At 54.3% G+C, this 13,316-nt stretch overlaps 3 protein-coding genes across 4 annotated transcripts; 2 read left to right on the top strand and 1 right to left on the bottom strand.

The window, feature by feature from the left end:
• Positions 1-299: 299 nt before the first annotated feature.
• On the top strand, positions 300-4,673 carry LMH87_006819 (uncharacterized protein; the record flags this gene model as incomplete). 2 transcript variants are annotated; one of them, XM_056204768.1, is made up of 2 exons in its annotated part: positions 300-3,920; positions 4,118-4,168. In XM_056204768.1, 2 exons carry the CDS (start codon positions 300-302, stop codon positions 4,166-4,168), a joined length of 3,672 nt encoding a protein of 1,223 aa, XP_056060090.1. The 2 variants fall into 2 exon arrangements, with proteins under 2 accessions (XP_056060090.1, XP_056060091.1); XM_056204769.1 differs by having other exon boundaries at positions 300-4,673.
• Positions 4,674-4,983: 310 nt separating this feature from the next.
• LMH87_006820 (uncharacterized protein) lies at positions 4,984-10,128 on the top strand (the record flags this gene model as incomplete). Its single annotated transcript, XM_056204770.1, has 6 exons — positions 4,984-5,025; positions 5,344-5,375; positions 5,586-6,213; positions 6,356-6,456; positions 6,510-9,531; positions 9,583-10,128. 6 exons carry the CDS (start codon positions 4,984-4,986, stop codon positions 10,126-10,128), a joined length of 4,371 nt encoding a protein of 1,456 aa, XP_056060092.1.
• An 869-nt stretch (positions 10,129-10,997) lies between these two features.
• On the bottom strand, positions 10,998-12,402 carry LMH87_006821 (uncharacterized protein; the record flags this gene model as incomplete). Its single annotated transcript, XM_056204772.1, has 4 exons — positions 10,998-12,000; positions 12,058-12,130; positions 12,190-12,239; positions 12,338-12,402. 4 exons carry the CDS (start codon positions 12,400-12,402, stop codon positions 10,998-11,000), a joined length of 1,191 nt encoding a protein of 396 aa, XP_056060093.1.
• Between the last annotated feature and the right edge of the window lie 914 nt (positions 12,403-13,316).

Raw genomic sequence — 13,316 nt, forward strand, 5'->3', positions numbered from 1 at the left:
GGAAATAATGAACTCACGTATGAATCTTCTGGTGGTGGCCAGCTTGAAGTTACGAGGTACTTGTACTGGCAGGCTGCAGTTGGCCCGTGCGTCAAGCTTCGTGATCGCAAACGCGGGTGCTACCTATTTGACTCCTCTGCTTCATCATCACCAGGACGTTGCGACAGGCAGCGCAACGACGTGCACGCGCAGCCAGTTCCCTGCACCGCGCAAAAACTGCGAAAAAGGAACCAGTCGAATATATTCTATGCACACCCGACTCACAGCGGCCGCTCGCGTCGTTTGGCACGCTCGCGAAGATGGCCGTCGAAACCGGGCGCACCTTCACGCATAACGGCTTCGAGGATCTACCGCCGGTCAACGACGTCCCCGTGATGGAATATTTCGTCCTCAAGCAAGAAGTCAGCCTCGAGGTTGACTTTTGCGACAAATGCATTCACGGCACCACCGACATCTTCCTTGTGACATTCACAGACAAGGTTGAGGAGGTCTTCCTCGACGCAGCGCAATGCGAAATCGATACTAGCCGAATCACGATCGCTGAGATGCGTGAAGCCCACGGCGAAGCGATCGAGGGACCGAAGAGAAGAGCTGCAGCAGAATACAATGACCCGTACGAGAAACTGTCCCAGCCCGAGGGCTGGAATTTGAGAGCAGAACATTTCGATGTGCGCCGCATCCGAGCGCGTGCCGTTTTCCACAGCCGCAAAACCGACGTTCCCGCCGAAAATAGAGAATTTGAGGGGTGTACGCCGGTGTACGGGTCTTTGAAAGTGAAGCTACGTGGCAGGGACGACAGAGATCGGCCGAGGTTGATCGTTAGGAAGTCAACATCGAATCTCGACGGCCCTGACAGGTCGCACAAGCAATACAAGATCACTGTCCCCTTTGTCAACAGGAACCCTCGCGACGGATTGCATTTCGTCGGAGTGGACTCCTTGGATGGGCGCTTCACACACATGTACACCCGTCACTCGATACAACCGGGCACTGCGAGCTGTATATTCCCCTGCATCGACGACCATGGCTCACGCTGCGACTGGCGGGTCTCCATCAAGCACCCTCGGACTCTCGGAGACGCCTTGCAACAAGCCTTGGCAACCAAGAAGGATTCAGGCACTGTCGACCGATCATTCAAGCTCGCAGAGGAGGACAAGCTCCGAGAAATGTCCGTGGTATGCTCTGGCTTTCTTGTGGAGGAAACGACAGACCCGGACGATGAGTCGATGAAGATTATGACTTTTGAGCCTGAGAAGAAAGTATCTGTGCAGAAGCTGGGGTTTGCTGTTGGACCGTTCGAGCATATTGATCTGTCCTCTGAATTTCGAACCGAAGAAGATGAAGTCAAGCTCGGCATGAGTGCATTGAAAGTCCATGCATACTGCTTGCCTGGGCGCGGAGACTGGGTCAGGCATACATCTGCCGCACTTACCATGTCTGCGGATTTTCTTACTTACACGTTCGCACGCTACCCGTTTTCTAATTTCAAACTCTGCTTTGTTGACGACTTAGTCGACGATACAGTAGCCCTGCACTCATTAGCATTTGCAAGCAATCGACTGCTATATCCAGCAGACATCATCGACACTGAAATCGAGGTCACAAGACAGCTCGTCCTTACGTTGACGTCGCAATGGATCGGTATCAACATGATACCCAACACACGCAGCGACATGTGGCTGGTAGTGGGCATGGCTCACTATATGACGGATCTGTTCATGAAACGCATTTGCGGAAACAACGAATACCGCTTCCGCATGAAGACCATGTCAGACAAGCTTATTGAGCTTGACGTTGGTCGTCCTGCTATCTTTGACCTCGGTGCCAGCCTACATCTCGATGATGCCGAAATGGACTTGATGACACTCAAAGCGCCTCTTGTGTTTTTCATTCTGGATAAGCGCATGAACAAGGCATCTGGCGGCCACGGACTGACGAGAGTACTGCAAAAACTCTTGACGCGTGCGCAGATTGAAGGGAGTGACAAATCTACGATTCTGGATACCGAAAAGTTCAAAACGCTATGCGAAAAGGGATCTCGGTATCGCTTAGAGACTTTCTGGAATCAATGGGTTTACGGATCCGGCTGTCCGAGGTTTGATGTCAAGGCCCGATTTAACAAAAAGAGGCTATGTGTCGAATTGACATTGAATCAAGTGCAATACCAGAAGGCAAAGAAGCCGCAACTTGAAAAGGACGACTTTCTGCGCGAAATCAAGGAGCGGCGAGCTGAAGTACCACTTGGAGAAACCCAGCCCCTTTTTACTGGCCCTATGACGGTACGGATCCATGAGGCTGATGGAACGCCATACGAACATATTCTTGAGATTCGCGAAGATGCTACAAGAGCTACAAAGTTTGAGATTCCTTACAACACGAAATACAAGCGACTCAAGCGAACGCGACGAATGAAGGAGAAGCACAGCACAGGACAAAGCATGGAGATTACGGAAAATAATGACGATGCCTTGCTCTATTGTCTTGGAGATGTCTTGCAGACCCCCGAGGATCAACGCGAGTGGGAACTAATTGAATGGGACCCGGAGACGGAGCGGAAAATGGATCAAGAGTCTTATGAATGGATTCGTCTCGATGCAGATTTTGAGTGGGCATCTGACATGACGCGGACGTTGGAGCCGTACATGTACGTGTCGCAGCTGCAGCAAGACAGAGACGTTGTTGCACAGCAGGATGCCATGCTTTACCTCGCACAGGGACCTCTGCATCCAATTGCCTCTGGCTTTCTAGTGCGGACTCTCATCGACCGACGATATTTTCACGGAATTCGCACAATGGCAGCCGCTGCTCTGACTCGGCAGTCTAATATCAAGGATATTCCATTGCTAGGAATGCGCCAGCTCATGCGGGCCTTTCGAGAAATGTATTGCTACGAACAGACGAACCAGCCTCGACCAAACGACTTCACCGACAAGAAGCAATACAATGTTCGCTGTGCAATCATCAAAGCTATCGCTGAGGTTCGCGATCACACTTACAAATGCCCGATGGAAGCGCGCCGTTTCATCCTCGACCAGCTTCGCTTGAACAACAATGAAGGCAACCCGTATTCGGACCATTTCTACATTGCTTTTCTCGTCAAATCACTTGCTACCTCTCTTATCCCGTCGAAACAAGACGACTGGCTCACTCGGCAAAACAAGATCCCTAACGAAGAGGAGAGTGCATTCTTGGACGAAGCACTGGAACAAATCGAGCGAGTCCTGCGGCGCGATGAGTGGACCAACTCGTACCAAAACACTTGGACACTGGCTGGATTAGAGGCAAAACAGCGCTTGATGAAGGCAGAAGTGATTCCCAAAAATTTCACCGACTTTGGCCAGTACCTCTTGGACGGAACCAGAGATTTGATCCGTATCAAATGCTTCGAAGCCTTGATTGACCTCGGCGCGATGATGGATCCTACCTTTTTCAGTTTCTTGATGTATTCTTTCATGACTGATCGCTCTCCCCACGTCCGCTCGAAATTGATAGCTGCTCTTGCTCGTGGACTGGCCGCCATTGCCTTTGGAGAGCACACAAAGGTTGCTAAGATCGAACCTTCTGCTGATGATGGCGATGGCCTACTGCTTGTGCAAGACAGCGCTCAAGAAATCGAGGCTAGAAAAGAAATGTTTGCTCGCAAAGAGAACTTGGACTCTGCTTTGAAGGCGTTGAAGAAGGAAATGGAAGAGACCTATGTGGCTGATGAAAGGCATTACAGCACTGCGATGCGCAAAGCCCTGGACCATCCTGAACTGGGCCGGGCGGAGGTGGAGAGTCTTCTTGACCTTGCTTCCATGATGTTTGAGGAGGCCCAGAACTGGGTCCTGACGCTCAACCTCCCCAAGCGCTGGAAGGCAGAGCGGCCTGCGCAGCAACTTGCAAACCGGCTGGTTGTCAACTTCAAGTCTTACTACAAGGTAAAGCCAAAGGTCCCACTGCCAGCTATATCAGCAGCACCGATTGCACCACCAATTTCGAATGGAACCGAGTTTAAGAAGCCATCTCTCATCGGAAGGACGTCTTCTATCAAGATCAGCACCAAGCCGTCTATTTCTGGTGCCCCGCGAGCATTGTCCAAGCCGCCGATTGTGCAAGACTCTATTGTTGCCCATAGTCAGCCTCAAACGAATGGGTCGCCGGCATCGACCCCAGGCCCGGTAGCTAAGCGGCCGCGGCCAGAGAAGGAGGAGCATGCATCGCCGGCACCGAAACGCCCAAAGACGGAAACGCCCATGGAGGCCAAGGGCCTATGGAAGAAGAGGCGCATGGTGACTCTCAGGACTGCAAACCCCAGCCGGCTTGCTGTTATTCTCGGAAAGTCTCAGTCCTCGACCCCAGCACCGGTCCGAACCGCCCTGCCAGGAAGCACGCGGCCCGAGTCGTCCGGCGAGGACACGCCTCTCAAAATCCGCAAGCCGCTCCCTTCAGGCGGTGTTGTGCGGCGACCACTCCCCACGGGCGGCGCCTCGTCCACACCGCAGCAGACGCCGGCACCGAAGCCGAAGATTAGCGTCAGCACATCGTCTACGCCATCCGCCGCCCGGCCGGTTTCCACACCGACTCCCGCTTTGGGAGGTGCCGGAAGCCCTGCGCCGGACACGCCATCAAGTGCATCCGGGCGACCCAAGATTAAGATTGTTCGAAAGCCGCAGCCCCCGCCGCCGGCATAGACTGGCATAGAACACTTGCTATACGGCAGGGTGTAATGCTTGCTGGATGGCGAGTGGAGCTTGATATGGAGAGAGAGGAAGGCACAAGGAGAGACCTGGAGCGCTGGAAAGAAAAGCTGATGTGCTTAATTTACGTGTATACTTAACAGGCGTTATCGGGGACCAAATACTCAGAATAGGGAATCTACATTGCCGCTTGCTTACTTCGATGGGTGGAAAATGTGCTACGTGATACAATGCTTAAGCCGGGCCACAGTTATTCTTGCATGTATCTGCAGAATATATAAACTTTCTGTAATTTTGATAAAGAATGTACGTGATAAAGTATTCAAGCTTAGCGGCCGTGGCCATCGTGAGCCGACGGGATTGAGGCGCACTCCCACTTGGGTCTAGCGTCGAACACGCGTGTTGCACGACACGGCTACTGTCGCACTTTCCGCATCGGACTGATAAGAGTCTCTTATCAGCACGTGATGCGGAACACTCCGCGCTAAGCCTGTGTAATGGCCCCGACAGATCTGGTCCTGGTCGCCCTCCATCCTGGCGAGCTTCCCAGGTTCTGCACCCAGGGCTGGCGTCTTGTTTCCCCCTCCACCACGCATCCCGTGTTTTTCGCAGCTCTTTGCCCTGAATATTCTTTTTCTGCACGGGGGTCCCCATCTCCATGTAGATATTCGCTGGTCTAGCTGTGCCCCCCGAGCTGTGAGTCTCCTCTCTTGTTCTCGCGATCGCGCGACTGGTCCTCCTGAGCTTGCGTTGTCGGCTGGTCGAAAAACGCAGCAGACGGTATTCGGATCGCGTCCAGCGCACGCACACCCCGACGGCAGAGAATTGCAGTCGGGCTCACGATACTGGTTGAAAGAGAGCGACATAGCTGATTTTTTCCCCTCTGCTTTTTCTTTGCGGCTACAGATCCAATATGAACAGCAACCAGAACCACCACGGCCAGTCTGGCGGCCCGCCATACGACCGCGATCGCGACATGGATGACCGACACCGCGCTTTACAGCAGCACGAGGAGATGGCCAGACGAGACCAGGAGCGAGAGAGAGAGCGCGAGCGGGACCGCGAAGCCGCCGACCGATTCCAATCCGCACACCAGAGCAGCAGTGCCGGATCGATACCCATACACCAGCCCGTTGCGTCGCGCATCCCCGGCGCGATACACAGCCCGGGCGGCCTGCTGGCCAACCACAACGGCAGTGCGTCTTCTATACCGATTGCCCCGCCCCCGATGCAAAACTACGGCGGCCCGCCGCCGCCGAATGACCACTCGCGCCTCCTCCAGCACAGCGGGCAAGGCGCGAGCGGCCAGCATCAGGGATACGGATCTATGCCTCATGGCCAGCCCGCTCAGGGTGGCCCGCCGCCACCCTCTGGCGGTGGCTCAGTCTTTGGCGGCCCGCTGCAGCAGCAACCGCAGCAGCCCCCGCAAGACGCCCAGCGCCCGGGGCAGCAGGGCGCGCCCATGGTTAATGTCCCAGCTGGTGGCCCTCAGATCCCAGGTGGCATCACCCAGGGCCAGCAGCCCATTCTTAATGTGAGCAAACTACATGGAGAAAGGCGTCCGTCGTGTTTGGCACGGCGAGAGGGTATGCAGGCCATTCTGGTCATACATGCCTGGAAAACCTTTCCCAAGCGACTGTTTGGCTAGGATACAGAGCGCTAACACCACGTCACAGGATGCTTTGACGTACTTGGACCAAGTCAAAGTCCAATTTCACGACCAGCCTGATGTTTATAACCGTTTTCTCGACATAATGAAGGATTTCAAGTCGCAGGCGTGAGTGCAACTCCTGATATGTTATAGGTGACACGGCTAACATGGTGGACCAGCATCGATACACCAGGCGTCATTAACCGCGTTTCCGAGCTTTTCGCCGGCCACCCAAATCTCATTCAAGGCTTCAACACATTTCTACCCCCGGGATACAGAATCGAATGCGGCGCTGGTAACGACCCCAATACAATTCGAGTCACCACACCCATGGGCACGACAGTCCAAAGTATTGCTGGACGAGCTCCTGATGGCCATCCTAACCAGTCCATCTTCCCCGAGCGTGGTGCCCAGTGGCCTCAGAGGTCGCCGGAAGCCAACTTCAGTGCCCCTGCCCAGAACGGTGGCAGCCTCTTTGTGCAAGCAGCCGCTCAGAGTGGCGGATACGAGGCTACGGGACACCGCGCTGGCTCTCAAGCTCCTGGTCCTGCTGGTGCCAATGCTACCGCTGGGCGAAGCACGCCCGGTCCAGCTGGTGTAAACGGAGCCGCGGCGGGCCAAGCAGGTCTGGAGCGACGCGGTCCTGTCGAGTTCAACCACGCCATCAGCTACGTCAACAAGATCAAAAATCGATTCCAGGACAAGCCAGAGATATATAAACAATTTTTGGAGATTCTGCAAACATACCAACGGGAGCAGAAGCCCATTCAGGACGTATATGCGCAGGTCACTACGCTGTTCAACGCTGCCCCTGACCTGCTAGAGGATTTCAAGCAGTTCCTTCCAGAGACTGCTGGGCAAGCAAAGGCGGCTGGTGGCAGAGCCGAAGATGGCATGGCTGGTGGCCCCAGTCAGCAGCCTGGTGCCAGAGATGGACAGAAGATGCCTCCGCTGGGCAGCTTCGCCCCTCCGGCCAGCGCTAGCAAGGACAAGAAGCGTGCTAGAAACGACAAGCAAGCCGCGGGAGGAGTCCCGTTGCTCGCTGAGGTTACATCACAGCCTCGCCTGCAAGCTGCTACTGTCAACGGCAAGCGACCGAGATTGAGCCATGCTCGCGGTACCGCGGACGGCTCTTTGATCGAACCTACCTTGACGCCGGTCATGCCGGAGCCATACCCCCCACGAGCCTCTGCCACATCCAATATGGATGAGATTGCATTCTTCGAAAAGGTCAAAAAGTTCCTCAGCAACCGGTCATCCATGAACGAGTTCCTGAAGCTTTGCAATCTCTTCAGCCAGAATATTATTGACAGAAATACGCTCTTTCACAAGGGCGCAGTCTTTATTAGTGCAAACCCCGACCTGATGACCTTTTGGAAGTCATTTGTGGGAGTTGATACGCAGGATGTCATGATTGACAACCGCCCTGCACCACCTAACGATAAGCTCTCGCTCAGCAACTGCCGAGGCTATGGCCCCAGCTACAGACTCTTGCCCAAGAGAGAGCGCCTCAAGCCCTGCAGTGGCCGCGACGAGCTCTGCAACTCTGTTCTTAATGACCAATGGGCCTCACATCCCACCTGGGCCAGTGAAGACTCCGGGTTCGTTGCCCATCGCAAGAATCAGTATGAAGAGGGCCTTCATCGCATCGAGGAGGAGCGCCACGACTACGATTTCTACATTGAAGCCAACCTCAAGTGTATTCAGCTCCTGGAGCCCATCGCCCAACAAATGCTGGCCATGTCAGCATCCGAGCGAGAGTCTTTCCACATGCCCGGCGCTCTTGCCGGCCAGAGCACCTCGATTTTCAAGCGCATCTGCAAGAAGATTTACGGCGAGCGTGGCATTGACGTTGTCAACGACATGTACAGCCATCCTTTTGATGTTGTCCCCGTCTTACTGGCTAGAATGAAGCAAAAGGACGAGGAATGGCGCTTCTCGCAACGAGAATGGGAAAAGGTGTGGCATGCGCAGACTGAGAACATGCATCTCAAGAGTCTCGACCACATGGGGATCCTGGTCAAGTCTACAGATAAGCGCAACCTGACTGCGAAGCACTTGGTTGATGTCATCAAGACCAAGCACGAGGAGCAGCGTCGCGAGAGAGCGCTCAAGGGCAAAGCTCCGCGCCACCAATTTGGCTGGAATTTCGCTGATAAGGAGATCATTATGGACATTCTTCGCCTGACGATGCTCTACAGCATGCATAATGGCCAGCACAGCACGCAAGAGAAGGAGAGAATTCTCGAATTCTTCGAAATGTTTATTCCTGCTTTCTTTGACCTTCCTGAAGAAGTGGTTCAGGAGCGAATTCCCAGAATGCAGCCAGACTCTGGCGAAGAAGAAATTGAGGACAACACACCCGCTGAGTTAACAAATGGCCGTAGCCGCAGGAACGGAAAGAAGGGCGATCTGCTTAGGGGGGTTCTCGATCCGGGCCGCATCGGTAGCAAGCCTCGAACGCAGAAGGACGATAGCACATCGGGTAGTAAGGAGACTACTCCCGACGTCAACTCAGGCAATGACGAGGAAATGGCTGACGTGCCTGACGAGGCGCCTCTGCCCGACTTTTCCAACGAGCGATGGATGCCCACTATACCCAAGCCTGTTGTGACTGGTTCTGACAGTGGCCTGCTGGATGGCGACGGCGAGCTCAAGGCAGATGGATTCTTCAGTCGGCCATGGTACAATTTCTTCTGCAACCAGACGCTGTTTGTATTCTTCAGCATCTTCCACCAAGTATACGAGCGTCTTTCCGATATCAAGGGCAGCCCCCAGATAGTCGGCAAGGAAATTGAGAGACTGAGCCGCTCCAAGCCTGCCAGAGACATTGGTTTCACCGAGAACCACATGACCTTCTTCGACGCCAACGAAGAGCCTGTCAATTACTGGCCCAAGACCATGGAGCTCATTGAAGAGTACATCACTGGCGACGTTGACGAGAACCGTTACCAGGACGTCATGAGACACTATTACCTTCGCAATGGCTGGAAGCTGTACACTGTCCAGGATCTCCTGAAGACTCTGTGCCGACTTGCTCTTACTTGCAGCAGCACCGATGTTAAGGAGAAGACACCTGATCTGATCCAGCAATATCTCAACAGTCGCGAGAAAGACGAGACGAGCTATCAGACTGAGATCAGCGCTAGGAAGTTTGCAGAAAAGTGTGTCAAGGATGGTGACATCTTTGTTATTTGCTGGGTAAGTAACCTGCTCCCTGCACAAGATACAAATTGCTAACATAGATTCCAGTTCCCTCAAAAAGCAGAGGCCACTGTGCGCTGGCTGCAGCGCGACGAGACGACCTTTTACATGGACGAGATGAAGCTGCGCGAGCGCTGGCAGTACTACATCTCCTCCTTTATCCGCGTCGAGCCCACCGAGGGCATCACCCGCTCCCGGCTGCAAAAAGCCGTGCTCACGCGCAACCTGCCGTCGGGCGACGCTGAGTCGGACGGCGAGAGCATCCCCAAGCCGCTCGCCTACGACGAGAACCTGACAATCTCCATCTGCCTGACGAGCTCCAAGATGATCTGGGCGCCGGGCACGTCCGAGTACTTTCTCTACGATAACGCGCCCAAGACGAAAGAACAGCGCGAGCGCCGCGACAAGTTCGCCGCGGCGCTTAGCGGCCACCGCGAGAGCAAGCTCCTCGAGAAGTGGGTGCACAACCCGGCGTGGACCAAGGACATGAGCCCCGAGGAGGTCCAGGAGCAAAACACGGCCTTTCGCAAGTGGATGGATGAGGGCGTCGCGCCGCCTCCCTCTGCGGGCGGCGGAGATGTCGAGATGCAATAGGGAGCATATGACAAGATATTCTGGCGCCTCAAAGCGAGAGCGAGAACAAGAGCGAGAGCGAGAGCGGCGGAACGGGGAGAGGACTTGGACCATGTTGATTAAAGCAGGGTTGTGTATCTTTTTTTGATTTTTCTTTTTCTGGCAGGGAAAGTCTGGGGACCAAAGTTGACCCATTTCTGCGTGTATTTTCCTTGCTTTTTTCTCTGCTTCTTCAATTTTTGCTTACGGGAGGGCTTTGTTCAATTTTCTTTTCGCTGCTCACTTTTGCCTTTCCTTTGTCATCACGTCATGTTTGTGTTTCACTTTTTGATCGTGTTTCTTTTATTAGCACAAGAGAGAGAGAGAGAAAATCAAACCGGGAAGATTGGAATCGTTTTAGTTTTGCTCTTCTATAGCTCCAAGCGCAGTCACTCTTTTCTTCTCATATACAATATACATATATCTACATGGACGGGGCGAGGTGGATATCAGTGGCCGATGGTGGTGTGGACGGGTGTTTCTTGACATGTATGCGTCGCCTGATTATGATTTGGTTTGCCCTGTTATTTCCTTTTTTTCCTGAGCTGTTTCTACTTTTTGATAGACTCCATTATGCTATCTATATTTTAACATTTGCGGGTTATGCGAGTGAATTACAAGTCACATTTCTTTTGCTGGGAAATGCCTCATTTGAAGGTTAGACACTTTGATGACTCGATGTTTTCCTCATTAAATGTCTATAAAATTACCAGAGACAGCAATAGCTCGTCCTGTTTGTATGCATAACTTTTTTTTCGCGACATGTTCTGGGAACTTTGCCCATGGAACGACATGCCTTCATTCAATCATTTACATATTTCTTTTTTTGTAGTCGAGAAGCAGCAGTTAAGTTACTGCAGGTTCTCGATGACGAGAGCAGAGGCACCGCCGCCGCCGTTGCAGATGCCGACGCAGCCAATCTTGGCCTTCTTCTCGTGGAGGACGGAGGTGAGGGTGGTGAGGACACGGGCGCCGGAGCAGCCCAGAGGGTGGCCGATGGCGACGGAGCCGCCGTAGACGTTGACCTTGTCGGCAGACAGGTTGAGCTGCTTCATGTTGGCGAGGGCCACGACGGAAAAGGCCTCGTTGATCTCGTAAAAGTCAATGTCGCTCTCGGTGAGGCCGGCGTGCTTGATGGCCTTGGGGATGGCGAGGGCCGGGGCAACGGTGAAGCGCTCCGGCTCGCGCTCGGCGTCGCCCCAGCCGAGAATCTTGGCAATGGGCTTAACGCCGAGCTCCTTGACCTTGGCCTCGGACATGAGGACGACGGCGGCGGCGCCGTCGTTGATGGGGGCGGCGTTGGGGGCGGTGATGGTGCCGTCCGACTTGAAGGCGGGGCGCATGGCCTTGAGCTTGTCCTCGTTGAGGTTCTTGACCTCGTCGTCCTTGTCGACGGTGATGCTGGGCTTGCCGCGGCCGCCGGGGACCTCGACGGGGACAATCTCCTTGAAGAGGCCGGCGGCGGTGGCGGCCTGGGCCTTCTTGTACGAGTTGATGGCGTACTCGTCCTGCGCCTCGCGGGACAGGTCATTGTCGGACGCGCAGAGCTCGCCGGCGAGACCCATGTGCTCCTTCTTGTAGGCATCGGTCAGGCCATCCTTGAGGACGCCGTCGACGAGGGTCTGGTCGCCGTACTTGGCGCCGTTGCGGAGGTTGGGCAGGTAGTGAGGGGCGTTGGACATGGATTCGGTGCCGCCGGCGACGACGACGGACGAGGTGCCGAGCATGATGTTCTGGGCACCGAGGACAATGGCCTTTAGAGAGGAGGCGCAGACCTTGTTGACGGTGGTGCAGATGGTCGACTGGGGCAGACCGGCGCCAATGGCGCACTGGCGGGCAGGACCCTGGCCGAGACTGTTGGCGAAGCTGTGTTAGTACATTGTATATTGCGAGTGTGAGGTCGGGGCGTACCCAGCGGATAGGACATTGCCAAAGTAGACCTCGTCGACTTCTTCGGGCTTGATGCCAGCACGCTCGACAGCACCTGCGGCGGTTAGCTTTCTGGTTCGCGCTCAACGCTGTCAATGAGGGGCATCGGCATACCCTTGATGGCGACGGAGCCGAGCCGAGTGGCGCTCAAGCTGGAGAGGGAGCTGTTGGATCATTGTCAGCAGGCTGTCTGGCGTCTCGCGACAAGCTTCCTGTTTAGTTGAGCGGTGTCGGAGAGCGGTGGGCAGGTAGAGCTACGAACCCAAGGAACGAACCGACGGGGGTTCGGGCGGCCGAGACGATGTAGACGGGAGGAAGGTTGGACATTTTGGCGGGGTATGTTGGTAGTGAAGAAGGAAAGATGGAAGGAAAGATGGAAGGGAAGAAGATGTCGCGAGATGATGGTTAAAATAGAAAGGGGAAAGCTGATGGAGGCAAGGATCAAGTTTGTCTAAAACAGCCCAGCCCAGTCCAGGTACCGACCGCCTTATCACTCGGGGTTTCTGCTGGATCTCGAAGGAGGGGCATAATATTTTGGCGCCGTATTCGGACCTCTGCCGGGTGCTGGGGCTGCGGCAGGTGTCGTGGCGGGAGAGGCGTAAGCTACTGGGAAAAATAAAAACAAAAAAACAAACAAAAAATTGGCAGCTCGGTATAGTATGGATCCCTACAAGGCTCCTACTACCCTGGTGAACTTAGAGCGCAATTGACCTCGATTCGCATTCACCGGCTGTTGACTGCATTCTTGACTCGTAATCGCAGAGATCCGCCCCATCTACCTACAATCCTCAGGGTCGCTCGCTCGCTAGGTACCTGCCGAGCGCGGCAGAGGGGCCTTGTTCTGCAGACTGCACCCACCCCAAGAGAAGTTGTGTGCGAGCGAGGTGAGGCATGAAATGACGTTTCAAATTAGAGTAAATATCCAGAGCTGCATCTGAGTTCAATACAGAATTTCGCCGATTTTTAGTAGTCCTGACAGACTCTGGGTGGTCTTGTAGGGGTTCCATTGACTTAACACTAGCTTCGTTACGTACGTAGGTACGATGGGAGGTGTTGGCTAGAAAACGCCCCTCGGCCACCACATAAATTGCATCTCACCAACGCCATTTTTGTGATTGAGACCGGACAGGACGACTGACATTACACCACAGGCTCTAAATTCTTTGCAATAGCTTCCGATGAAAAACTCAATTCTCAAACTTGTTCAAGCTCTGTCTGAGAGCAGCTCTCCCTTACGCGGG

Source organism: Akanthomyces muscarius, chromosome 1, assembly GCF_028009165.1.
Source record: "Akanthomyces muscarius strain Ve6 chromosome 1, whole genome shotgun sequence".
In the NCBI taxonomy this organism is placed as follows: Eukaryota; Fungi; Ascomycota; class Sordariomycetes; order Hypocreales; family Cordycipitaceae; genus Akanthomyces; species Akanthomyces muscarius.